At 38.2% G+C, this 26,405-nt stretch overlaps 2 protein-coding genes across 2 annotated transcripts in view; one reads left to right on the forward strand and one right to left on the reverse strand.

Moving 5' to 3' along the window:
- The window catches only part of C11H11orf65 (chromosome 11 C11orf65 homolog), a 67,363-nt gene extending 61,134 nt beyond the window's left edge, over positions 1 to 6,229 (forward strand). The window contains exons 8-9 of the mRNA XM_006743759.3: positions 2,381 to 2,436; positions 4,770 to 6,229. Coding sequence (XP_006743822.2) covers positions 2,381 to 2,436; positions 4,770 to 4,921 — 208 coding nt within the window. The 3' untranslated portion in view covers positions 4,922 to 6,229. The remainder of the gene's footprint in view (positions 1 to 2,380; positions 2,437 to 4,769) is intronic.
- A 13,568-nt stretch (positions 6,230 to 19,797) lies between these two features.
- Positions 19,798 to 26,405, reverse strand: part of ATM (ATM serine/threonine kinase) — a 122,303-nt gene continuing 115,695 nt past the window's right edge. Inside the window, exons 62-63 of the mRNA XM_081797369.1 lie at positions 22,488 to 22,624; positions 19,798 to 22,377 (exon numbers count right to left, since the gene is read on the reverse strand). Coding sequence (XP_081653495.1) covers positions 22,194 to 22,377; positions 22,488 to 22,624 — 321 coding nt within the window. The 3' untranslated portion in view covers positions 19,798 to 22,193. The remainder of the gene's footprint in view (positions 22,378 to 22,487; positions 22,625 to 26,405) is intronic.

The following is a 26,405-nucleotide window of genomic DNA, read 5'->3' on the forward strand; positions in this document are numbered from 1 at the left end:
TAGATATTTGCAGCTGTCTTGATGACACCTTGTTTGTTAAAAATTTCAGTGTCTGACATTTTTCCCTTCAGGAAAATTGATAGTGGAAATCTGTGGACACTTTTCAGTAGTCAGACCATTAGAATGACATAAATGTGTTGAACATTGATGTTCAGTGATACAAACCAGTTTCTTCCCAAAAAGCTTGTGTGCTAGCCCCTTGTGTGACAGATGGACGCTCCACTGGAAACAATCATGGGCATATTCTGATTGCAACAATATCAACTGAGAACGATGTTGTTATTACTTTGAAGAATAGATAGAGCCAACTTAACTCTAGGACTCAGGGATACAGATGAGGACTGTTGCCCTTCTGCGGTATACAGGGATACGCTGGTACAGGCACTTAGAATGTAAAACAGTGCTTGCATTGCCATGACTGAGTCACCCACATGATGGCTACTGTGACTGTTGCTGGCATTTATCCTGCTGGGTTTCAGGGTCATATTCTCTATCAAGATGGATGTTCCTCTTCCAGAGTCTTCATATTTTTCAAACTGCAAGTGAATTTTGACATAACCTGTTGAGTGGTTAGTTGCTGGATTATCTTAGTCTTCTGATATTCTATGAATCCTGTTGGTGAGAGCTCTTTGCCTATGTGTGTTATGGGTAGTTTCTATGTCTGAAGCTGCTCCTTTGGTATCTAAGACATGTAGTTACATAGCTTCTCTGGCCAGGGACTTTTCCTGGGCTGTTAAGATGTTAAATTTATACTTTTGAGGGATTCACTATAGATTCCACATACACTTTATTCTGTAAAAAATTCTAAAAATATCTTAGAAAGACAGATCAGCATGGCAATGCTCTCATTAGATTGTTGCTTCTCTTTGTAAAACTTAGATTTCTTATTGCTCACAGCTCGTATGTACATTATGAGAAAAAAAAATTTATGCAACTAAATAAATTCATGTCCTAATCTCAGGTAGAGCAGGGTTAGTGATCAGCCTTAAATATGGTGTATGTTTATGCCCCAAGCTGTCAGGTCGTGGCATACAATTGATTGGAGGTCCTTTATCTTGGTTTCTTGAAAGTGTAATGAAAACCTTTCAGTATATAAATCCAAGGAAGCAGGATAATTGACATCCAACACTTCATAGTGTTCCTCCGAGTTCAGTGACCACTGAAGACAGAATTTGCCCAAATTTAAGGTGAAGCCAGATTGAATTGTCTACTAAGAGATCCTGGAGGGGGTTTACACTGCCTGCTGTTTTCCTGCATCTTTTTTATGTGGCTGTGACCACCCGCATCCTATTTAAGGCTGTAGAATAAAGTTCTTGGAGCAACAATAGGTAGTTGTGACAGGAAGGGCCAACTTAACCACAATACTTTGTTATAATTAAATACTGTTGGATAATATATACCTTCCTATAACAACAACAAAAACCCAAACAAACCAGAAACACACAGTCAACAAAGGTAAAAACAATTCAAAAGGAATAAATAAATACTTGCAAAATCATAGCGTTTTTCTGAATTACATGATTCAGAATTCTCATTTTTTTCTCGGCCAGGTCCGTTGTCAGCACCTTTTGGGACCACCTCCTTACTTGATTTTTTTGGGATGCAACCAACTCCTTACCTGATTTCAAGGAGGCTTGGGAAAAGGGATGAAATAGGATAAGTCACAGGAAACCTGCCTCCTTAAAGCTCTACTCATCTTTGTAGTTCATTGTGCCTTCCCCTTCCCTATTCTACCTCTTCTTGGGCTGCCTTTGTCTCCCTAATTCAGTCTCTGTTTAGGGAATAGAGGTGGCAGCCCGAAAATTGTGCTTGACTTTAATGTAATGTCTTATATTTACCAGACATGGCAAAGATGGCACCGTTACTCTAATAATATCATAAAGCACACACTTTAAATTTCCATTGACATGACAGAGACCCTAAGTCTGACAACGCAGAATGAAGGAGGAAGTTTTTTGTTGTTGTTTTCCCCTGACTTTTTCCCTTCCAGAGAATTTTCTGTTGGTACTTTTAATTTAGAAGTTAACTGAGATCTTAGTGTGCACTCAACTGAGGACATGAAGTTGCAGGAGTGGAACAGCATAGAATGAGAAGAGGTGTGCTGGAGGGAAATCAGAGGGCACGATTATGGTAGATGGTAGATGTACCATTTTTATTTCTCCTTCAACTCCTTGTTCTAGGGCTTGCCTTAAGTACATGGGAGCTAGCTAGAGATGGACAAGTCATGAGAATTAAACATTTGGACCTGAGCATTTGGCACCATCAATCCAAGATTTCATAGAGAAAGTGGAATTTTAGAAGTAGTCTAACATGTACTAATGGATCAATTTATTACTAATACATTGATTTAATTTAATGAATGCCCATATAATGTGCTTAGGTATATTGCCAACTGGAAGGAAATTGCTACAAGCAACTCTTCAGATAACTTCAAAAGTAGGTGATTTTTAGCAATACTTTTATGGGGAATTCTTGTGAACAGAATGACACATTGCACACACGTACACATTTCTAAGCACCTAACATTTCAGCACCCTGCACAGTATATAGACATGGATGAATTTGCTAAGTCATTTTTACCTTTACATGTAAGCTTGTTATTTGGGAATAGAAGAAAATTTTCTGTTTTATTTAGGTTGGATAAAATGGCTTAAAAAATGAACCCTCCTTTTGGAAAGTTGCTTCTCTCATGGTTTCGGTAATTCTTTTTAATGAGCAAACTTCACATGGCAAAATAAATGCCTCAAAATGTTAGAAATAGGGGCACCTGGCTGGCGTTGTTAGAGTGTGCAACTCTTGATCTCGGGGTCTTGAGTTCAAGCCCCACATTGGGCATGGAGCCTACTTTAAAAAAAAATTTTTTTTTTTAACGTTAGAAATATTTTTTAGGTTGTCTGCCACTTGTCCCGCCAGTGGTCCACAGTACTGAGAAGCTGAAAGTGATAGCCTCTTGAGGAAGCATATTCTCATGTCCTAGAAATATCAGTAATTCTAACATAGCTCAAGCCTAATTATGGGTATTGTATAATCTGAGTGTATGGGTTCTGTCCTGTGATCATCATTGAGAGGCAGGAGGTTACAATTGTGGAATGTCGATTCAGACGGCCTCGTTCTGATTTTTGGTTCTGCCGTTTACTGGCTGTGTGATACTGGGGAAATTACTGGCTTAGTTTCCTCATCTGTAAAATGAGAATAACAGTAGTACCTAGCTCATCAGTTGTTTTGAGGTTATAAGAGATAATACGTGTGAAGAGCTTAGAATAGTGCCTAGCACATAATATGTACTCTGTAAATGGTAGCTGTCATTCGTCTTAACCTGTCTACTTATTCCCAGTTCACGGCCATCCCCACAGTCCACGTGTCCGTCATCCCGCTGCGGGCTTCTCCAACAGCCTCCAAACTGACTGTCATCCAGGGCACTGCCCACCCAATAGATAGTGCTCTTTTACAGATTTAAATCAGTACATTTACAACATTTATTTAACAGACTCTTCTTTAGCAATTACTATGTGGAAGTGGTGTCCTAAAGTGCTTTATAAAATTAACTCATTTAATTTTCAGAACAGCTCAATGAGACAAGGTTCATTTTACAGATAAGCAAACAGATACCAAGTCACTTGCTCAAGGTCACACGGTCAGTTCCTGTGATGGCTAGGATTTGAAGGGAGGCCGGCTAGCCTTAGAAGCCACACTCCTAACGATGAGTACCTCTGCTGTTTCTCATAGTTTCGCACTGCGCTTGGAGTACAGTCGTAACTCTGCCATGGCCTTCTGGTTCTGGCTCCCCTTCCACCCTTATCGTGTCCCACTCTCCCCCTCCCCCACAACCCTGCATCACCAGCCTCCGGCCTGTTCCTTAGCAATGCTCTGTGGTCTCCACTTGAGGGGTTTAATGGAGCTGATGGCCTTCTAGAGAACAGTTTTAGGTAACTGCCTTCACTTGACAGCAGGGATTTGTCTGTTTGATAGGAATCCCCAACTTGTAGCCCATAGTAGGTTCTCAGCAGCAGATAAAAGAATATAAAGGAATGACAAGTACAAAAATTGAAGCAGAGAATGTAAATACTGAGTTAAAAGAGATTACTGTGAAAAGAAGGAAAGTTATAGCATGGCAATTGGAAGGTGCATGAGACCAAGTGAAAATCATTTTAAGTCGGGGAGATTTGCCCTGTCAGTGCAGTCAGTGGAAGGTGACCACCCCGAGGCTGTTGGCATGGGAGAAGAGGAGAGACTGTGTGCCCTTTCTCCAAGAAGCACGAGGAAATCAAATCCAGAGAAGATACAGAACTTTTAGCTCTAGGGAAAGAAAAGGCTTCTCTTCCTTTATGCATAAAGAACTGTTGGCTAATACTTCATTATGGAGCACCAGCTAAATGCCAAACGGACTAAACGTTAGGTTCTTTACATGCACCCTCACAGTTAATTCTCGTAGAAATTTGGAGCGAAGCATGTGCCATTATTATCCCCATTTTACAGATGAGGACATAGGTTAGGTAACCTGCCCCAAATTATACAGCTACTTAGTAGTAGATCAAACCTCAGACCCAGGTCCCGCAGAGCCTGTTGTAGAGATAGACGATGATGGTGTGAAAAGTAGATGAGCTGGGAAATTTGAGACATTTATGGCTAAGTAGGATATAAAGGTATCTTCTCTAAGAGTGGTAAGAAGGAATGTGGAAGAGACCTCGCCTGGTAGGTAGAGGCATATTGAATGAGTCTACACCCCATCATATCTGACATCCTCCTAAACATTTGTCATTTCTCTCTAGGTTATACACTTGAGCAACCACGGACAAAAAGATATGACTATGCAGATATATCAGAGGAGAAAATGGGAACACCAGAAGATAATTTAGATGGAAATATTTATAAAACACCAAATTCTACTAGACTAACACCTGATTCCACTTATGGAATATAAAAATGAAGTACTCTGCTTTTCTGAGCTATAGCCCGTCAAGCCCTGATTCTGTTGGTTATAGTCAAGAGATAGTTTATTCTGACCGGAACGACTTGCATATTGTTGGCACAGAATCTATGTAGCTCAATTAAGTAAGGAAGCCTAAAGAGAAATAGGACATCAGACTGAATCCAATGGTCATGGAAAATGTAGAAATTACTCCTTGTATTCTAATAATCCCACTTAAATAAATACATTTAGGTGCAAAAAAATCTTCAGATTAATTTTCTTCTTCACTTGAAGCATTCTTCATTTGTGCATTCATGTCAGGCAGATCTCTTTTTCCATTTAAAAAAGGGGAAAGGGCAATGTGACAAGTTCTCCTTTTATCAGGAAAGCCAAAGCTCTACCAGAAGCCCCAGCCCTCATCACCTTAGGCATCCTTGAAATGAAACTGGGTCACAGGGGCACTCTTAGCTAAAGAAGCTAGAAAAGCAAAAATCTGTCTTTCAGCTTCCACAGGGGAGGAGTAGAGGAGTGGAGGTACCTGTCAGGTCTCCCATTTCTGAATTACTCTATGTTCCCAGAAACATCCTTTGCTACTACTCATCATCCCACTTACTACATTGTATCTTTAAAAATCGGTCTATAATTCCAATTGACTAGAGGCTTGTACCCTCAAGTATTTAAAAAAAACCCAAAAAACAGTGTTCAGAGGATCTACTGTATATTTAAGAAAAAAATCAGATTTATTGAGATATAATTTCCCATTTTGAGTGTTCAGTTTGAGTTTAGACAAATGTGTACATTCATGTAAATATAACATTCAAGACAGAGTATTTCTATCACCCCCAAATTGTGCATTTTTGCAGTCAATCCAGTCACCGCAACGAAGCCCCTGGAAACCAGTGATCTCCTTTCAATCACTACAGTTCTGCCTTTGCTAAAATGTTATATAAATGGAATGATGCTATTATTTCTCCAGAAAGGGTTTCTCCAATATCTTCCATGCTTTTTTCAAGCCCAGCTAGTATCTTTAAAATCATCATTCTGAACTCTAGTTCCGACATCTTACTAATGTCCGTATTGATTAGGTCCCTGGCGGTCGGTACTACCTCTTGTTCTTTTTTTTTGAGGTGATTTTTTCTGTCTTGTCATTTTGTCCAGAGGAGAACAGATGAATGAGAGAACAAAATGCTAGCAGGGTAACAATGACCCCAGAAAAATATACACTAAACAAATCAGAAGAGACCTGAAACCGGGAGAAAAGAAAGGGAAAGAAAGAAAAAAGAAAAAAAAAAGATAAAGATAAAAAAGAAAAAAACAGAATATGATCAAATATGATCAGGCTGGTGCATAGGTCAGTGCCACACCCTAGATTTTGGGCGTATTTTGGTCTGTTAGAAGAGAGTGCCTCCCAAAATTTTAAAGAAAGAAAAACTTACATATGTACAAAAATAAGGGTAAATACGATGAAAGGGATGGACTATGACTGTAAAGATGAGAATTATAAAAGACTTTATAAAAGGAATTGATAATATAAGAAGTTGGTTGGAAAAAGAAAGAAGAGGATTTAAAAAAAAAAAGGGAGAGAATGTGATCAGGCAGGAGACTAGAACAAAGCCATACATTAGAAATTTAGGGTATATTTTGGTCTGTTAGAAGAAACTGTATCCCAAAATTTTCAAGAGAGAACAACTTATATATATATATATATACCAAAAATAAGGTTAACTACTATGAAGGGATAGAATATGACTCTAAACTGAAAAATAAAAAAGATTTTTAAAAAAGGATATGTAGTCTTTTTTGGTTTAGCTTCTTTCATTTAGCATAATGCTTTTGAGATTCATCCTTCTTGTCACTTATATCAGTACATTCCTTTTTTAATGACTAATATTCCATTGTATGGCTATCCCACTATTTATCCATTCACCAATTGATGGACATTTGGTTGTTTCCAGTTTGGGATCATTATGAATGAAGGTGCTATGTACATATTCATGTATGAGTCTTTGTGGGTACATGTGTTTTCATTTCTCTTGGGAAATACCTGAGAGGGGAATAGCAAAGGCAAACTATATTTTATAAGAACCTGTTTTTTTCTTTTTTTATATTTATATAAAATAAAATATAAAATATAAATATATTTTTAAATTATATATTATTGAAGTATAATTGACATACAATGTTATATTGGTTCCAGGAACACAAGATACTGATTTGACAATTCTCTGCCCATTGCTCACCATGATAACTATAGTCACCATACAACATTATTTTATGACATTATTAACTATATTTCCTATGCTGTAGTTTTCATACCCTTGACTTATTTATTTTATAACTGGACGTTTTTGCCCCTTAATCCCCTTCATCTGTTTTGACCAACCCCCCATTCACCTCTCCTCTGGCAACCACCAGTTTGTTCTCTGTATTTAAACTGTTTTATTTTTTGTTTGTTTTACGGTTTTGAGATTCCACATATAAGTGAAATTATATGGTGTTTGTCTTTGATTTATTTCACTTAGCATAATACTCTCAACGTCCATCCATGTTGTGACAGAAAGCAAGATTTCATTCTTTTTTATGTCCAGGTAATATTAGTGTGTGTGTGTGTGTGTTTATCACACTTTGTTATTATAAATAATGCTGCAATAAACATAGGGGTATAGGCACCTCGGTGGCTCAATCGGTTAAGTGGCTGCCTTCAGCTCAGGTCATTATCTCAGGGTCCTGAGATCGAGCCCCACATTGAGTCTGCTTCTCCCTCTGCCTCTGCTGCTCCCCCTGCTTGTGCTCTCTTGTTTGCATGCACTCTCCCTCAAATAAATAACTCAAATCTTAAAAAAAAATAGGGGTGCATATATCTTTTCAAATTAATGTTTTTGTTTTCTTTGAGTAAATAGTAGTGGAATTACTGGATCATATGATAATTCTATTTTTAATTTTTTGAGGAACCTCCATAGTGTTTTCCAAAGTGTCTGTACCAGTTGAAACTCCCACTAAGAATTCATGAGGGTTCCCTTTTCCCCACATTCTTGTCAACACATTATTTCTTACCTTTTCGATCCTAGCCATTCTGATGGGTGTAAGGTGGTATCTCATTGTGGTTTTGATTTACATTTCACTGATGATTAGTGATGTTGAACATCTTTTTACATGTTTGTTAGCCATCTGTATGTCTGCTTTGGAAAAATGTCTTTCAGGACTTGTGTCCATTTTAAAATCAGATTATTTGGGTTTTTTTGGTGTTGAGTTGTATAAGTTCTTCATATATTTTGGATATTAATCCTTTATCATATCATTTGCTATATTCTTCCATTCAGTAGATTTGCCTTTTTGTTTTGTTATTAGGTTCCTTTGGTGTGCTTTTTATTTTGCTGTAGTCCCAGTAGTTTATTCTTGCTTTTGTTTCCTTTGACTGATAAGACATATCCATAAATACATTGCTAATGCTGATGTCTAAGAGATTACTACCTATGTTTTCTTCTAGGAATATTACAGTTTCATGTCTCACATAAAGGTCTGTAATCCATTTTGAGCTTATTTTTGTGTATGGTGTAGAAACACAGTTATTTCATTCTTTTGCATGTAGATGTCCAGTTTCTCCAACACCACTTATTGAAGAGACTATCTTTTCCCTGTTGTTTATTCTTAGTTCTTTTGTCATAAATTAATTGACCATATAACCATGGGTTTATTTCTGGGCTGTCTATCTGTGTGTTTATTTTTGCGCTATTACCATACTGTTCTGGTTACTACAGCTTTGTAGTATATTTTGGAGTCTGGGATTGTAATACATCCAGCTTAGTTCTTTCTCAGGATTACTTTGGCTATTCAGGGTCTTTTGTGGTTCCATACAAATTTTAGGATTATATGTCCTAGTTTTTTGTAAAATGCTATTGGTATTTTGATAGGGATTGCATTAAATCTGTAGATTGCTCTGAGTAGTATGGACATTTTAACAATATTAATTCTTACAGTCTGTGAGCATGGCATATCTTTCTATTTGTTTGTGGTGTTGTCAGTTTCTTTCCTCAGTGCCTTACAGTTTTCAGTTTTCACCTCCTTGGTTAAGTTTATTCCTAGGTATTTTGGGGCACCTGGGTGGCTCAGTCGTTAAGCGTCTGCCTTCAGCTCAGGTCATGATAGAGCCCCGCATCGGGCTCCCTGCTCTGCAGGGAGCCTGCTTCTCCCTCTCCCACTCCCCCTGCTTGTGTTCCCACTCTCGCTGTGTCTCTCTCTGTCAAATAAATAAATAAAATCTTTAAAAAAAAAAAGTTTATTCCTAGGTATTTTATTATATTTAGTGTAATTGTGAATGAGATTGATTTCTTAATTTCTCTTTCTGGTTCTTCGTTATTAGTACATAGAAACACAACAAATTTATGTATGTTAATTTTGTATCCTGTAAGTTTACTGAATTCATTTATGAGTTATAGTTTTTTGGTGGAGTCTTTCTGGTTCTCTCTCTATATAGTATCATGTCATCTGCAAATAGTGACAGTTTTACTTCTTCCTTACAGTTTTGATGCCTTTTTTGGTTTGTTTTAAAGATTTTATTTATTTTGTAGGGAGAGAGAGAGCACAAGCAGGGGGAGAGGCAGAGGGAGAGGAAGAAGCAGACTCCCCGCTGAGCAGGAAGCCCAATGCAGGGATCGATCCCAGGACCCTGGGATCATGACCTGAGCCAAAGGCAGACGCTTAACAGTCTGAGCCACCCAGGTGCCCCTTGATGCCTTTTATTTCTTTTTCTTGTCTGGTTACTGCAGTGAGGACTTTCCAGTACCATGTTGAATGCAAGTGGTGAGAGTGGACATTCTTGTCTTATTCCTGATCCTAGAAGAAAAGCTCTCAGTTTTTCACCATCGAGTATGATGTTAGCTGTGGGGTTTTCATATATGAACTTTATAAGATATGTTCCCACTATACCTACGTCATTGAGAGTTTTTATCATGAAAGAGGTTGTATTTTGCCAAATGCTTTACCTGCATCTTTTGAGAGGATAATGTGGTGTCTGTCCTTCCTTTTCTTACTGAAGTTATGTATCACACTGATTGATTTGTGAATGTTGAGCTACTCTTGTATCCCTAGAATAATGTGGTGAATGAATCTTTTAATGTATTGTTGGATTCAGTTTGCTGATATTCTGTCGAGGATTTTTGCATCCATGTTCATCAGAGATACTGGCCTATAGTTCTCTTTTTTGTAGTGTCTTTGTCTGGTTTTGGTATCAGGGTAATGCTGGCCTCCTAGAATGAATTTGGAAGTTTTCCTCTCTCTTCCTTTTTCTGGAGTAGTTTGAGAAGAATAGGTACTAACTCTTCTTTAAATGTTTGGTAGAATTCACCTATGAAGTCATCTTGATCCAGGACTCTTGTTGGTTGGGAGTTTGTTGATTACTGATTCAGTTTCATTACTGGTAATTGATTTGTTCAGATTTTCTATTTCTTCCTGATTTGAATAAAAGGTTGTGTGTTTCTAAGAATTTAATCATTTCTTCTAGGTTGTCCAGTTTGTTGGCATATAATTTTCCATGATATTCTCTTGATGTGGTGTCAGTTATTATTTCTCCTCCTTCCTTTCTCATTTTATTTGAGTTCTCACTGAGGTTTGTTAATTTTATCTTTTCACAGAGCCAGCTCTTAGTTTCATTGATCCTTTCTATTGTTCTTTTATTTATTTTTTAAAGATTTACTTATTTTTGTTTTCCTTCTACTAGCTTTGGGCTTAGTTTGTTCTTTTTTTTTAGTTCCTTTAGGTGTAAGGTTAGGTTGTTTGATATTTTTGTTTCTTGAGTTATGCCTGTATCATTATAAACTTCCCTCTTAGAACTGTTTTTGCTCTGTCTCAAAGGTTTTGGACCATTGCGTTTTCATTTTAATTTGTGTCCATATATTTTTTTATTTCCTCCTGATTTCTTTGTTAACCCATTGGTTGTTTAATAGCATGTTGTTTAGCCTCCATGTCTTTGTGTTTTTTCCAATTTTTTTCTTGTAATTGATTGCTAGTTTCATTCTATTGTGGTCAGAAAAGATGCTTGATATGATTTCATATTCTTAAATTTATTGAGACTTGTTTTGTGGCCTAACATGTGATCTATCTTAGAGAATGTTCCAAGTGCACTTGAAAAGAATGTGTATCATGTTGTGTTTGGATGGAATGTTCTGTACACATCTGTTAGGTCCATCCAGTCTAATGTGTTACTTAAAGCCACTGTTTGTTGATTTTCTGTCTGGATGATCTATTCCTTGATTTAGTGGGGTGTTTAAGTATCCCTAGTATTACTGTCTGTTTCTCTCTTTTTGTCTATTATTATTTGCTTCATCTATTTAGGTGCTTCTGTGTTGGGTACGTAGATATTTACAGTTATTACATAATTGTGTTTGATTGATCCCTTCATCATTATGTAATGCCCTTCTTTGTCTCTTGTTATAGTCTTTGTTTTAAAATTTATCTTCTCTGGTGTAAAGTATTGCTACCCCAGTTTTTGTTCCACTTCTGTTTGCATGTAATATCTTTTTCCATGCCATTACTTTCAATCTATATGTGTCTTTAGGTTTGAAGTGATGTCTTATAGGCAGCATGTAGATAGGTCTTATTTTGGGGCGGGGGTGGGGGCCGCCTTGTTTTTTATCCATTCTGTCACTCTCTGTCTTTTGATTGGAGCATTTAGCCCATTTACATTTAAAGTAATTATTTTTTTCAAGATTTTATTTATTGAGAGAGAGAGGGAGAGGGAGTGCAAGCAGGGGGAGGGGCAGAGGGAGAAGCAGACTCCCTGCTGGGCAGGGAGCCCAATGCAAGGCTTGATCCCAGGACCCTGGGATCATGACCTGAGCTGAAGGCAGACGCTTAACCAACTGACCCACCCAGGCGCCCCTACATTTAAAAAAATTATTGATAAATATATACTTAGTGCCATTTTGTTGATTATTTTATGGTTATTTTTATAGTTCTCTGTTTCTTGTTCTTTTGCTCTCTCCCCTTGTGGTTTGATGGTTCTTTGGTGTATGCTTTGATAACTTTATTTTTTGTGTATCTATTATAGTTTTTTGACTTGTGGTTACCATTGGCTTTGTATAACATCTTATTGCATAGCAGTCTATATTAACTTGATGGTCACTTAAATTCGAACCACTGTTAAAGCACTAAATTTTTATTCCTTCCTCCATGTTTTATGTCTATGATGTCATAGTTTACATGTTTTTATTTTCTGTATCCCTTAACTAATTTTTGTAGCTATAAATGATTTTACTATTTTTGTGTTTCAGCCTCCCTACTGGCTTTATGAGTAATTAATCTATTATCATTACTGTATATTTGCTTTTTACCTGGAACATTTTTCCTTTTCATTTCATTTTTCCTTTCATAATTTTCTTTGCTTTTCTCTTATAGAATTCCCATTAACATTTCTTATAACGATGGTTAGTGTGATGAACTTATTTTTACTTTTGGTTTTTTTGGGGGAAACTCTTCATCTCTCCTTCAGTTCTGAATGATAACCTTGCTGGATAGGGTATTCCTGGTTGTAGGTTTTTTTCCTTTCAGCACTTCAAATATATCATGTCACTTTCTTTTGGCCTGCATAGTTTCAGCTGAATAGTCAGCAGTAAGCCTTTTTGGGTTTCTCTTGTATACAACTGTTCTCTTTTTTTCTTGCTGCTTTTAAGATTCTCTCTTTATCATTACTTTTTGCCATTTTAATTATTATGTGTCTTGGTGTGGACCTCCTTGGGTTCATTATTTTAGGGGCTGTCTGTGCCTCCTGGACCTGGATGTCTGTTTCCTTCCCCAGATTAGGAAAGTTTTCAGCTATTATTTCTTCAAATAACTTTTTGCCGCCTTCTCTCATTTCTCCTTCTGGGGTCCCTATAATGTGAATGTTATGCCTGATGATGTCCAGAATTCCCCTAACCTATTCTTGTTTTTTATTATTCTTTTTTCTTTTGCTCTTCAGCTTGGTTTCTTTCCTTTACCTTGTCTTCCAGATTGCTGATCTGTTCTTCTACATCCTCTAAACTACTATTGATTCCCTCTAGTGTATCTTTCATTTCAGTTAAAGAATTCTTCAGCTCTGACTGGTTCTTTTTTATATTTACTGTCTCTTGGTTGAAGTTCTGAGTTCATTCACTCTTTTCTCAAGTCAGCGAATATCTGTATGACCAGTACTTTGAATTCTTTATCAGGTATATTGCTTATCTCTGTTTCATTTAGCTGCTTTACTGTGACTGTGTCTTGTTTTTTCATTTGGGACATATTCCTCTCTCTCCTCATTTTGTCTGACTCTTTGTTTTTGTTTCTATGTCAGGAAGTCCCCTGGTCTTGGAAGTAGTGGCTTTGTGTAGAAGAGGTCTTGTGGGCCCTATAGTACAATCCCCTATAGTCACCAGAATTAGGTGCTTCAGGGGTGTCCCCTGTGTGGGCTGCATGCACCTTCCCATTATGGCTGAAGCACAATTGCCTCTAGCCCAGCCTGCTGCAATGACCCACTTTGCCTGCTGTGGGTACACTGGCAGCATTTGCTCCCAGTGCTGTTGGGAGGCCCATCTGTGACGACCACAGGCTCACTGCTGTGTGGAGCCAGCAGTCAGCCCAGATGTCTGCAGTTAGCCTCTCTGCCACAGCTGTAGGTGCACTGGAGGTCAGGGCTTGCTCCCTGAACAGCCAGCTAAGGAGCCTGGCTGCAGTAACTAGGAACACACTGGTATGTGTGGTTATCTCCTTTACTTTCCAGGGCAGGAGTCACTTTGGAGTGGTGTGCTCCTGGCCAGGGCTGCCTACAGGATGTGGTGGAGCCAAAGCTGCTTTGGGTAGACAGGTAGGGTGGGGTGCATCTGTAGGGGGGAGCACAGAAGCAGGGCATACTTTGTAAGCCAGGTAGATAGAGAGTGTTAGCATTGGCTCCTGCAAGCTTCTGGCTGTCTAGGCTGGAGGAGGAGAGAAAAATGACACCTGCAAGCACTTTTGTTCCTGGAGAAATTTACAGAACGCTGCCCCTTCAGCACATGTTCTCCTTCATGTATGCCCCAGGCAGTTTTCAAACTGCTTCTTCTGTGCTGTGTCTTGGGCAGTTATTTAGAATGCTGGCTCTTTAAGAGTAAGGACTGTTTCCTATTGCCTTCACACTGTCCCACAGTGGAGCCTGCTGGTATTTAAAGCTTCTGAAGTTAAGATCCACTGATTTTTAAACTTATCAGAGTTAAGCCCCACTGGTTTTCAAGCTTAGGGACTCACCTTTCTCATTCAGGTTCCCATTGCCAGGGGTGCCCAGTGTGGGGTCTCATCCTCTCGCTTCTCCTTGCTTGTGATGTCTCTCCTGTTTTTGGTTAGTTGCTTGGGGGTGGGAGTGTGGAGTTGGAGGGCGGTTCCCAACCTTGTCTCCACCACTCCTTCCTTTTTCGGTGTGGCCTTCTGTCCAGGATTAGCTGTGGTAAACCTGTTCTGCCAGTCCTCAGGTCATTTTCAGAATTAGTTGCGATATGTATAGTTGTTACCTTGGTGTGTCTATGGGATGAAGTGAGTCCAGATCCTCCTACTCTGCCACCTTTCCTCCTATTGAACTCAAGAATCTGTTTTTTAAAGTGGCTGTACCAATTTGTATTTCCACAAGCAATGAAAAGTTTGAGTTGTTCCACTTACATTTTGTCACTTGGTGTTGTCAGATGTTTTTTTTTGTTTTTGTTTTGTTTTTTTTTTAAAGATTTTATTTATTTATTTGAGAGAGCGAGAATGAGAGAGAGAGAGAGAGTACATGAGAGGGGCGAGGGTTAGAGGGAGAAGCAGGCTCCCTGCTGAGCAGGGAGCCCGATGCGGGACTTGATCCAGGGACTCCAGGATCATGACCTGAGCTGAAGGCAGCCACTTAACCAACTGAGCCACCCAGGCGCCCGTCAGATGTTTTAATTTAAGTATTCTAATGGATGTATACTGAATGGCATCTCATTGTGATTTTAGTTTGCATTTCCTAAATGACTTAGGATATGAGGTTCTTTAATGTGCTTATTTCCCATTTGGATGTCTTTTTTGGTGAGGTATATTTTAAAATCTTTTGCCAATTTCAAGTTAGTTTATTTCCTTATTGTGTTAAAAGGTTTTAAAAAATATGTTCTAAAAACAAATCCTTTATCTGATACTGGTTTGGCAGGTGTGGCTGGTGTTTTCATTTTCTTAATGTCTTTTAAGGAGAAAAAAAGTTTTCATTTTAATAAAGTCCAGATTACCTTTTTTTTTTTTTTTATGGCCAATGCTTTAGTGTCTTCTCTATGAAATCTTTTCTTAAACCAAGGTGACAAAGGAGTTCTTATACAAATTTTATAATTGTACCTCTCACATTCAGATATATCTAGTTCAAGTTAGTTATTGTATATAGTGGGAGAGAAGATTTGAGATTTGTTGGTGGGGGCGAGAGAGGGTTTGCATATGGATATGCACTTTTTAATTTTTTTTCCAAATACTATTACCTTGGAGCCTTTGCTGAAAATCAGTTAGTCTCATATGAGGGTCTGTTCCTGGATTCCTTATCCTCCTCCATTAATCTGTGTCTAATTTTTATGGCATTACCACCTTGTATTTGTTTCTATGGCTTTAAGTCTTTCAACCTTCTTTTATCCTTTTCAAAATTGTTTTGGCTTATTGTAGTTCCTTTGCATTTCTACATAGATTTGAAGTTCCAAAAGGGGGGGGGAAAGCTTGTATTTTGATTGGATTGCATTGATTCATTGCATGTATCAATTTGGGGAGAATTGCTATCTTATTAACAATATTGAATCTCCCAATCCATGAACATGGTACATCTCTCTGTATATATTTAGGCCTTTGCTTTCTCATTAATGTTTTGTAAATTTCAGCATACAGGCACTTCACAGATTTTATGAAAATTATGCCCAGCTATTTCATGTTTTTGATGATATTTTTAAATTTTAATTGTTTTTTAATTTCAAATTAGGCATTGCTGGTAATAAAGGAAAATTTTACAGATATTTTATTTCCTGATATAATTGGCTTTCATTTAGTGACTGATGAATTGGGAAGCATCCAGTCTAGAAAATAGAAAAGAACTTTTTACAAAGGAAGAAGTTTCATAGACCAAGGTGAACAGGAACAAGGAAGTTATATTGGGCATTTAACTGGTTAAAAGAGTATTACTTTTCATATATGGAGAAAAGGGAAGACTGGGAGACTGGTTAAGTAACTTATGCTGAGCGGGCAAGTGCTAATTGTTTGGTCTGGACATTCCTTTTCTGGGAGAGCTGAGCATAGAAACTGTTTTGGTTTGCTGATGTGGGATGTAGAATAAGTGATTCCATCTTTGGCCTAGTCTGGACACTCTGACACTGGTACACAAAAATATTGTTGATGTTTTGTATATTGACCTTTATCATGTGATCTAGTTCTAGACCTAACATATAGAATCTTGAGAATTTTTCGATGTAGATGATCATGTCATCTGCAAATGGAAGATAACTGTACTTCCTATCAAACTGTCTTTTCTTTCTTTCTCTTTGCTCTATTGGTGGGTACAAACTCCAGTACATTGTTGAACAGAACTGGTAAGAGTGACATCCTTGCCTTGTTCCTCATCTTAGGGAGAAAACATTTAGTCTTTCACCATTAAGTATGATGTGAGCTGTGAGTTTTTCATGGATGTCCTTCATCAAGTTGAAAATGTTCCTTTTATTCCTAGTTTGATGAATTTTTATCCTAAGTGTTGAATTTTGTCATTTGCCTTTTCTGCATCTATTGACATGATCATATAGTTTTTGTTAGTTTATTCACATTGATTTTCACATATTAAACCACCCTGGTATTTCTCAATAATGTCATTTGGTCACAATGTACTTTTTTTTATACTGATGAAATTGATTTACATTGCATCATGGTACTGGTCTTCAGTTTTCTTGTAACTCATAATTTTTGATATAAGGATAATGCAGGCCTCATAAAATGGGTCTTACTAAAATATCAGGAAATATTTGAGTAGCACTGGTGTTCTTTGAGTAGAAGGCCTTGATTCAACAGGATTGTTTTCATTGTGTTTAATTCTTCTCATGCCATGAATATGTTTGGGAGGCCTATGAAATCCACTTTCCATGTTGGGTTTACACTACAATGGCTTTAAACAAATTTGTAACCAGTTGACTGATTACCCATTTTTCTCTTAAAATATTTCCAACTCTCATTATCATGCATACCGAAAAAAAAAGTTTAGAAAATACTAAGTTTAGGGGCGGCTAGGTGGCCCAGTTAAACATCCGACTCTTGATTTCAGCTCAGTTCATGATATCAGGGTTGAGAGATTGAGCCCCACATCAGGCTTCACATTCAGCATGGAGTCTGCTTAAGATTCTCTCTCCTTCTCCATCTGCCTCTCCCTCTGCTCATGCTTGCTCACTCTGTCTAAAATAAATAAATAAATCTTTTTGAAAATACTAAGTTTAGCAATATTTACAAAGACATAAGTCTACAGTGAATATTCAAACACTGTATATACCATCAGGGAACACTTTGAGGTAGTTTTCAAATAAACTAACATTAAAATTTACTAGCAAAGCTAACAACACTACTCAGAATCTGGTTTCAAAATTATCAGTTGGAGGACATATTTTGCTTCTAAAACTTCTTTTCTTTCTCAGCTATATGGTTAGCGTTAGGGTATGTGCCTGGTATTTTGCAGTTTAGAGACCTCTCCTGAGGGTTAGGGTTAGTTAGTGTTAGGGTTAGGGGTGAGGGATTAGGGTGTGTACCTGGCGTCCTGCAGTTCAGAGACCTCTCCAGAGAATAAAACCCCAGACTTGTGCTGGGGTGAGAAGAGACATAATAGCCATCCACTGAGCTAAGGCAAGGAGGGGATTTGGGGATCTAAATACTCTTCAAATACATATTCAACTGGTCCTTCTGTTTTTAACTCTACTTTCCCAACCATTTTCAGAAATACTACCAATACTTAAAATGTCTGGGGTCTTCTCCAGGACAACTAGGCTGCTTCTCAGCTTTTCTTATTGTGTGTTCAGGAAGCCACTTTCTTCACATCTAGGGTTAGGGTTAGAGTGTGTGCCTGGTATTTTGCAGTTGAGACTTCTCCAGAGGGTTAGGGTTAGGGTTAAATTTAAGGATTAGAGTTAGGTGTTAGGGTATGTGCCTGGTAATTTGTAGTAGAGTCCTCTCTAGATAAAGAAGCCCTGACTTCTGCTGGGGTTAGGGTTAGGGCTAGGGGTCAGGGGTGGGAGTTAGGGTTTGTGCCTGTATTCCTGCATTGAACTTGTTAGTTCTTGCAATAGCACTCATAGGATTTATATAAAGTATACAGTACTTTTATTACTTTCAAGAATGACTCAGCCATATCCCATTAGGGTGGCTACTATAAAAACAAAACCACCCAGAAAATAACAGGCACTGAGGATGTGGATAATTTGGAATTCTTGTGCACTGGTGGTAAGAACATAAAATGGTGTAGCTGCTATGGGAAATAGTATGGTGTTCCTCCAAAAATAAGAAATATAATTACCAGATGATCCAGCAGTCTGGTAATACACTTATATACTTTATATACTTTCGGCATATTAAGAGATGTTTGTACAGCCATATTCATAGCATTATTCGTTACAGCCAAAAGGGGGAAGCAACCCAAGTGTCCACTGATGGATAAATGGATACACAAAATGGTGGTATATATTCTGACATACATGAATGAACCTTAAGGTCATTGTGTTCATGAAATAAGCCAGCCACAAAAACATAAATATTATATGATTTTACTTACAGGAGGTAGCTAGGGACAGAAAATAGAATGGTGGTTGCCAAGAGCCACCTGGAGGGGAGAATGGGGAGTTTTGGAATGGTTATACAATTTCAGTTGTGCAGGGTGAAGAGCGCTGGAGACAAGCTGCACGTACACTTAGCACTACTGAACTGTACACTTAAAAATAGTAAGGATGGTCAAGTTATGCATATTTTACCACGGTTAAAAAATAGTGACCCACACGTTATTTGTAGACCAGCAGTGAACACACACTTACAACCATGGCAAGAGCCAAGTAAAATAATGACCATTTCTCTCCTACGTGTTTCTGTCCCAATTTGGAAATACTGACCTTCAATACTGTGTGTCAGTGTTTCATACTCTCACCATGCCAGTGACAACAAAAAATGTCTTTAGACATTATGAAATGTCTCCTGTGAGGGTGGGGAGTCAGGAAGCAAAATCACCCCTGGTTGAGAAGCACTGCTTTAGAATCATAGACTGTGCCTAAGTGTACAAAGTACACATTTTTACATATTGCTGGACATTAGAAACATTATGCATGCTGTACTTAATGGGCAAGTTAAAGAATTTTTTTAGGGAATAATTTTCAGTATATAAGTATGTAAGATTTTCACCCTCCTCATTTAGATTCAAACTTTGTAAAGATCTGACTCTGTGGTATTTATGCAAAATTCATTTTTTCAGAAACAAGAGCCCGGAAATCTGAAGGACTGAATTTATTTATTTAAAAAATGATAAATATTATGGAATGCTAACTTCACATTTAGGATAGTAGGACCTTTGTATTTGTCATATTCCAGGATATATCTTTTAGACTTTAGAAATGTCAACTAGATCACTCTCTGGGCCCAAACAAGGACCATTTATTTGCCTTTTTGTGATGGGGTAATTAAGAGAGACAAGCAGACTGACTGTTTAGACTGAGATACAGCCCACCAGGCTGGTTCTGTGTAGCAGGCTTCCCAGTGGACACTGGACTGGAAGTGGTGGGTCTGGGTCTGCCCCAGACCACAGGCTCTAAGGGTCAAATGTTCCTGCCTCACTCACCGCTGTCTCCCTCGGAACTAGCCTGGGCCAGGCACACAGAACACTCACGCATCTGAATAAAATAAATGAGTCTTAGCATATATTTTCTTTTACAATTGTTTATTCAAAAACAGGGAACAGTGTAGTAAAGAAATGCATTCAGTGGTACTAAAATAAATCTACAGAAAATACATAATTTCATTAAAGTGCAAACAAAATACTTGAAATAGCACATATTTCTATATTTCAAGTCAGTATACTTTCTACTTTTTTAAAGAATTGCCTACAGCAAATAAGAAATCCAGAGTTTTTCCTCTTTGCTTTGATTTCCTTTATACCATATTTAAATCTTTAGCATTTCTAAGTGCATATATTTTAAATGTATACTAGGAAGGAGACACCTTGAGGTGGTATGACCAGCGATGATCTCCCTTAATCCAGACAACACTGTTCTGCCTACAATTTATTAGCCTTTCTAGTAGATGCTTTACTTGGTTTGCACTGAACTGACTAGTGAAGCCTAGATTCTTTGTCCATCTTCAATTTACTATATTCTGGTCTTGGACAAGTTACTTATTTTCACTTCCTCCAGCTGTAAACTGGAATAACATCACTAATCTACCACGATATGCTGCAGAGAATGTATATCAGGCACTCAGCATACAACAAATTGTATAATTAATATTTTAAAACCTATTTATTTCTAGACCGTGTTCCTGTCAAAATCTTTAATTCCATCACCTGTGAATTAGCTATTCCTCCTAGATTTGTTATCTGCAAATTTGGCAAACTTCAAAACCATTATTAAGAATATTTGAAACAGGACAGGAAACTTAGGGGATACCTCCAGGCTGACGAGTAGATTAATGATGTTATATAACTGCATACGTCAACTAGCAGGACAAATTCATATACCTGCACTGTCATCTCGCTAATTTCTTATTCCATCCACGAAGATTTTAAGGCTTTCTTATTACAATCCCTTGATTCACTACAGTAATAAAACTTCCTGTACATACTAAGTCTTCATTTAGGCAGATATACCAAGGTAAGTTTGTGATTTGAAATGTAAAATAGTAGTTTTAAGAAGAGTTCTCCAGAAACCTTATCTGGAATGAATTATTCTTAACCCAGGTCACTCACAATTCCCACGGAGAAAGCCTTGCTGAAGCTCACCCTCCAAAATTACAAAATACATGGATAAACATTCCACCAAATACAAGATTCAACAGATACAAACAATAGGAATTTGATGTAATGTAGAGCTACAAGAGAGAAAAATAATTTTTTAAAAAGATTTTATTAAGAGAGAAACCACAAGCAGGGGTAGAGGTAGATGGAGAAGCAGGCTCCCTGCTGAGCAGGGAGCCCGATGCAGGACTCAATCCCAGGACCCTGGGATCACGACCTGAGCCAAAGGCAGACACTTAGCCAACTGAGCCACCCAGGCGCCCCGAAATGAAAAATAAATTTTGAAAAAAGAAACATGGTAAACAGTCTAAAAAGGAGATTATATATAGCTGACAGAATTCATAAACTAGAAGAGATATAAAGTCATCAGATAGAGATAAAGCACAGAAGGGTTTAAAAGATACAGAATAGAATGAGAAGGCCCAATATACATTTTTAAAAATAGAAACCAACCTGTCTTAGAAATTTGTTCTCCATAAAGTAACTTCATTATTCAGTAACACTGGGTGATCTTCCTACTGAAAATCCAGACATATTTCTTTCTTTCTTTTTTTTTAAAGATTTTATTTATTTATTTGACAGAGACAGAGACAGCGAGAGCAGGAACACAAGCAGGGGGAGTGGGAGAGGGAGAAGCAGGCTTCCCGCTGAGCCGGGAGCCCGATGTGGGACTCGATCCCAGGACCCTGGGATCATGACCTGAGCCGAAGGCAGTCGCCCAACCAACTGAGCCACCCAGGTGCCCCAGACATATTTCTTAAGTACTAACTTGCTTTCAGTATTGCTTATTTTTAATGTGGCTTTACCACGATAGATGGTTACAATTTTAAAGTTTTTTTCTTCCTTTTATAAATTAGTATCAAATAACTTATCATTCATATCTAATATCTGGGAAATAGGTTTTAATTAAAAGCTACCTCAATCCAGCAGTTTCTTTCCTCTAATTCATACTCAAGCAAACACTGTCAGTGATGCTCTCTGCCCTCCAGCTGCTTCCACTTTCAGCTAAAGCATCTGTCAGGGGTTTTACTGAGAACAATACATATATTTGAAAAGAAAAAACAAATGTCTAGCCTACAAGTACAGCATGAATGACACTTATTTCTAACATTTGATAGAGGAGATTTTCCTTGAGACTGTCAAGGCCTCTTTAGGTGACTGAGCCAAGTATTAAACACTTTTTTAAAAACAGTAAATAGTTCACTTAGTTAAATATTAATACCTATTCAAAGTCTGTTGGATGGGTTAAAAATGAAGGCCACAGTATAATTTCTAAAGGTTGAGCTGAAGGGAAATTCATATGCTGGATCACACCCAAGCTTTCCATCCTGGGAAAAGTCGGCTGAGATTTTTGGGGTCCATGGCTTGCTGGATGAGCAGATTCACCTGCCCCCCCACGCTGAGCACCGTTCCTTCCTCCACTCCTTTCAGCTTCTCTTGTAGTCTCATCAAGACTCGTTCCGCTACTTTGTTGAAACTCTGGTCCGTGTCACTGAGGACAAACACACAGGTTGTAGTGCGGTGGGACAGTTCAAGGGCCTTGGGAACAGGAAAATCTGAGCAGTTGGACAGTAGGGCCCTTGTTCGTAACAGGCAGCTCACCTGAGATTGCGTTTGCATTCCGGGTCCTCTCCACCGGGAGTGGAGTGCAGCTCAGCGTCATCCTCCGGCCTCTGCTGTAAATACAGAGCTTTCAGAGGATTCATGGTCCAGTCAAACAGGGGGTCGTAGAGGAGAACCTAGGCAGAACACAGGTGTTAGAAGAACAATGTGCCTTCTGATGACGTATTTAGAGACAGAGGAACCAGTGTGATAAAAAATAAGAGGCCAGTCAAATGGTAGGTGACTGGGGGGATAGGGACGACCTATGGAGGCACTTCCTGTTTCCTTGTGGAGGAAACTGTGTCAGCATAGTGCTCTCGGCTTCCTAGCCCATTATGAATCCGTTCTTCCTCCCTGGGTGGGGTGGTGACATCCCTTGACCTCTGTTTCTGACTCGGTGAAACTAATCTATTTCAAAGAGATAAGGACTAGTCCCTCCCTCCCTTCCTTTCTTCTCTCTCTCCTCTTCACCACTAGGGTCCTGAGCAAAGGCATCCGCTCTGCGCCCCATCCCTCCCTCAGGTGGGATCAGCAGTGGGAGCAGGAAGCACCAGCAAGCCTGTGTGGGCCTCACGCCTTATACCATCTTATCCAAGCATTTTATCAGTAATAAAGCTAACATTCTGATTTCTGTTCCTAAGGCTTTTTCTTTTTCTCTCAATTAGTTCTAAATTCCACTAGAGAAAACAAAGGGTCTGCTTTATTGAAAGCTCCTCCAAACCCAAGGTCCTTTTTGTGGGTGAGCCTGGTCTGGATCTCTCTAAAGCCATGTCACTGCCCAACGTGAAGTCACACGGGAACCCTGGAACTTATGGACAAACCGCATATATTCGAAGTCAGTGCCCCCACAGTTTTTAGTGACCCTGGGGGTTGCCCGAAGCAGATTTTGGTACTGCTGATGCAGGACACGTCCTGGAATGAAACATGGAATGCTTAAAGGCAGTTTACAGTCCCAGCCTACAGAAGTACTGAGAAAACACAAAAAAGGACAGCAGCAGAAAGTGTTACAACTCTGTCACGGTGGAATATTCTGTTAATCTAAAATGGATTTCTACACATTGATCTTGTGTCCTGCGACTTTACTGAATTCATTTATCAGGTCTACTAGCTTTTTGGTGGAATCTTTTGGGTTTTCTATTTTTGGTATCATGTCATCTGCAAACAGTGAAAATTTACTGCTTCCTTACCAAGTTGGATGCCTTTTATTTCTTTTTGTTGTCTGATTGCTGTGGCTAGGACTTCCAGTACTATGTTGAATAAAAGTGGTGAGAGTGGACATCCTTGTCTCGTTCCTGACCTTAGAGGGAAGGCTCTGTTTCTCCCTACTGAGGATGATGTTTGCTGTGGGTTTTTTCATATAAGGCCTTTATTATGTTCAGTTTGTTCCCTCTAAACCTACTTTGTTGAGGCATTTTATCATGAATGGATGTTGTACTTTGTCAGATGCTTTTTCTGCACCTATTGAAATTATAATATGGTTTTTATCCTTTCTCTTATCAATGTAATAATGTATCATGTTGTTTGATTTGCAAATAGCAAACCACTCTTGCATACCGGGAATAAATCCCACTTGACCACATGGTGAATGACTTTTTTAATATAGTGTTGGAATCAGTGTGCTAGTATTCTGTTGAAGGTTTATGCATCTATGTATCTTCAGAGATATTGGCCTGTAGTTTGTTCTCTCTTTTTATATTGTGTTTATCTGGTTTTGGTGTCAGGGTGATACTGGCTTCATACAATAAATCTGGAAGTTTTCCTTTCTTTTCTATTTTTTGGAATAGTTCGAGAATAGGTATTAATTCTTCTTTACATGTTTGGTAGAATTCCCTTGTGAAGCCATCTGGTCCTGGAGTTTTGTTTGAATCAGTAATCAAAAACTCCCAACAATTTCTTGCTGGTAATCAGTCCAAATTTTTTTACATCTTCCTGCTTCAGTTTTGGTAGGTGCTTCTAGGAATTTCTGTATTTCTTCCAGGTTGTCTAATTTGTTGGCATAGTTTTTCATAATATTCTCTTGTAATTGTATTTCTGTAGCATTGGCTGTTATTTTTCCTCTTTCATTTGTGATTTTGAATCCCTTCTTTTTTTATGAGTCTGGCTAGAGATTTATCAATTTTGTTGATCTTTTTAAGGAACCAGCTCCTGGTTTCATTTATCTTTTCTATTTTTTTTTTTAGTTTCTATTTCATGTATTTCTGCTCTAATTTTTATTATCTCTTTCCTTCTACTGGCATGATTTTTCTTTGTATTTTTTCTAGCTCTTTTATGTGCAAGTTTAGGCTGTTTATTTGGGATTTTTCTTGCTTCTTGAGGTAGGCCTGTATTGCTATAAACTTCCCTCTTAGAACTGCTTTTGCTGCATCACAAGATTTTGGACCATATGTTTTCATTTGTTTCCATGTACTTTCTGATTTCTTGGTTGACCCACTCATTGTTTAGTAGCATGTTATTTATCCTCCATGTGTTTGTGGTCTTTCCAGATTTTTTCTTGTGGTTGACTTATAGTTTCTTAGCACTGTGGTCAGAAAAGATGCGTGGTATGACTTTGACCTTTTTTAATTTGTTGAGACTTGTTTTGTGGCCTAATATGTGATCTGTTCTGGAGAATGTTCCATGTGCACTTGAAAAGAATGTGGATTCTGCTATTTTAGGGTGAAATGTTCTGAATATGTTAAGTCCATCTGGTCCAGTTGGTCATTCAAAGCCACTGTTTCCTTGTTGGATCTGTTTGAATGGCTGGCCCATCAATAGAAGAGGGGTGTTAAAGTGCCCTACTATTATTGTATTACTACTGATGAGTTCATGTTTGTTATTAACTATTTTATGTATTTGGCTACTCCAGTGTTGCATGCATAAATGTTTGTAATTGTTATATCTTCATGCTGGATTGTCCCCTTTATTATTATATTGTATCCTTCTTTGTCTGTTTTTACAGTCTTTGTTTTAAAGTCTGTTTTGTCCAATGTAAGTATTGCTACTCCACCTTTCTTTTGACATCCATTAGAATGACAGATGGTTCTCCATTCCCTCACTTGCAATCTGCAGGTGTCTTTAGGTCTGGGATGAGTCTCTTGTAGGCAGCATATAGATGGGTCTTGTTTTTTTTTATCCATTCTATCATACTATGTCTTTGATTGGAGCATTTAGTCCATTTACATTCAAAGTAATTATTGATAGACATGTATTTATTGCCATTTTGTTACTTGTTTTATGGTGGTTTTTGTAGTTTTTCTTTGATCCTCTTCTGTCTCTCTTTCATGGTTGTTAGTTTTCTTTAATGATATACTTGGATTATTCTTTGCATGTCTATTACTGGTTTTTGATTTGTGGTTACCATTAGGTTTGTCTATGACGTCTTCTGCATATAGCAGTCTATATGAAGTTGATCGTTACTTCAGCTTGAACCCACAGGGAAGTACATTTTATTAATCAAATAATGAAAAGGAATGGAGGTCTCTATTATTACAAAGAGTCTATAATGGTCGTCTTGGGTTTCAGTAGAAAAACAACACAAATTATTTCAAACCCTAAGCCTTCCGTTAGGTGTCATCTTTGTAAATTTTGAAATCAAGGAAGAACCAGCCTACTTCAAAAAACGACTTTAGTCTTACCATCAAAACAGAAGTGGCTGAATGAAAACAATAAAGGAATACAGACCGATTAAGCTACAGCAGGGTTTCTCAATCCAGGCACTACTAACATTTTGGGGCTGAAAACTTTTTTTTTTTTTTTTAAAGATTTTATTTATTTATTTGAGAGAGAGAGAATGAGAGACAGAGAGCATGAGAGGGAGGAAGGTCAGAGGGAGAAGCAGACTCCCTGCCGAGCAGGGAGCCCGATGCGGGACTCGATCCCGGGACTCCAGGATCATGACCTGAGCCGAAGGCAGTCGCTTAACCAACTGAGCCACCCAGG

The sequence above is a fragment of the Leptonychotes weddellii genome, chromosome 11, assembly GCF_054177405.1.
Source record: "Leptonychotes weddellii isolate Sample4059 chromosome 11, ASM5417740v2, whole genome shotgun sequence".
Classification (NCBI taxonomy): Eukaryota; Metazoa; Chordata; class Mammalia; order Carnivora; family Phocidae; genus Leptonychotes; species Leptonychotes weddellii.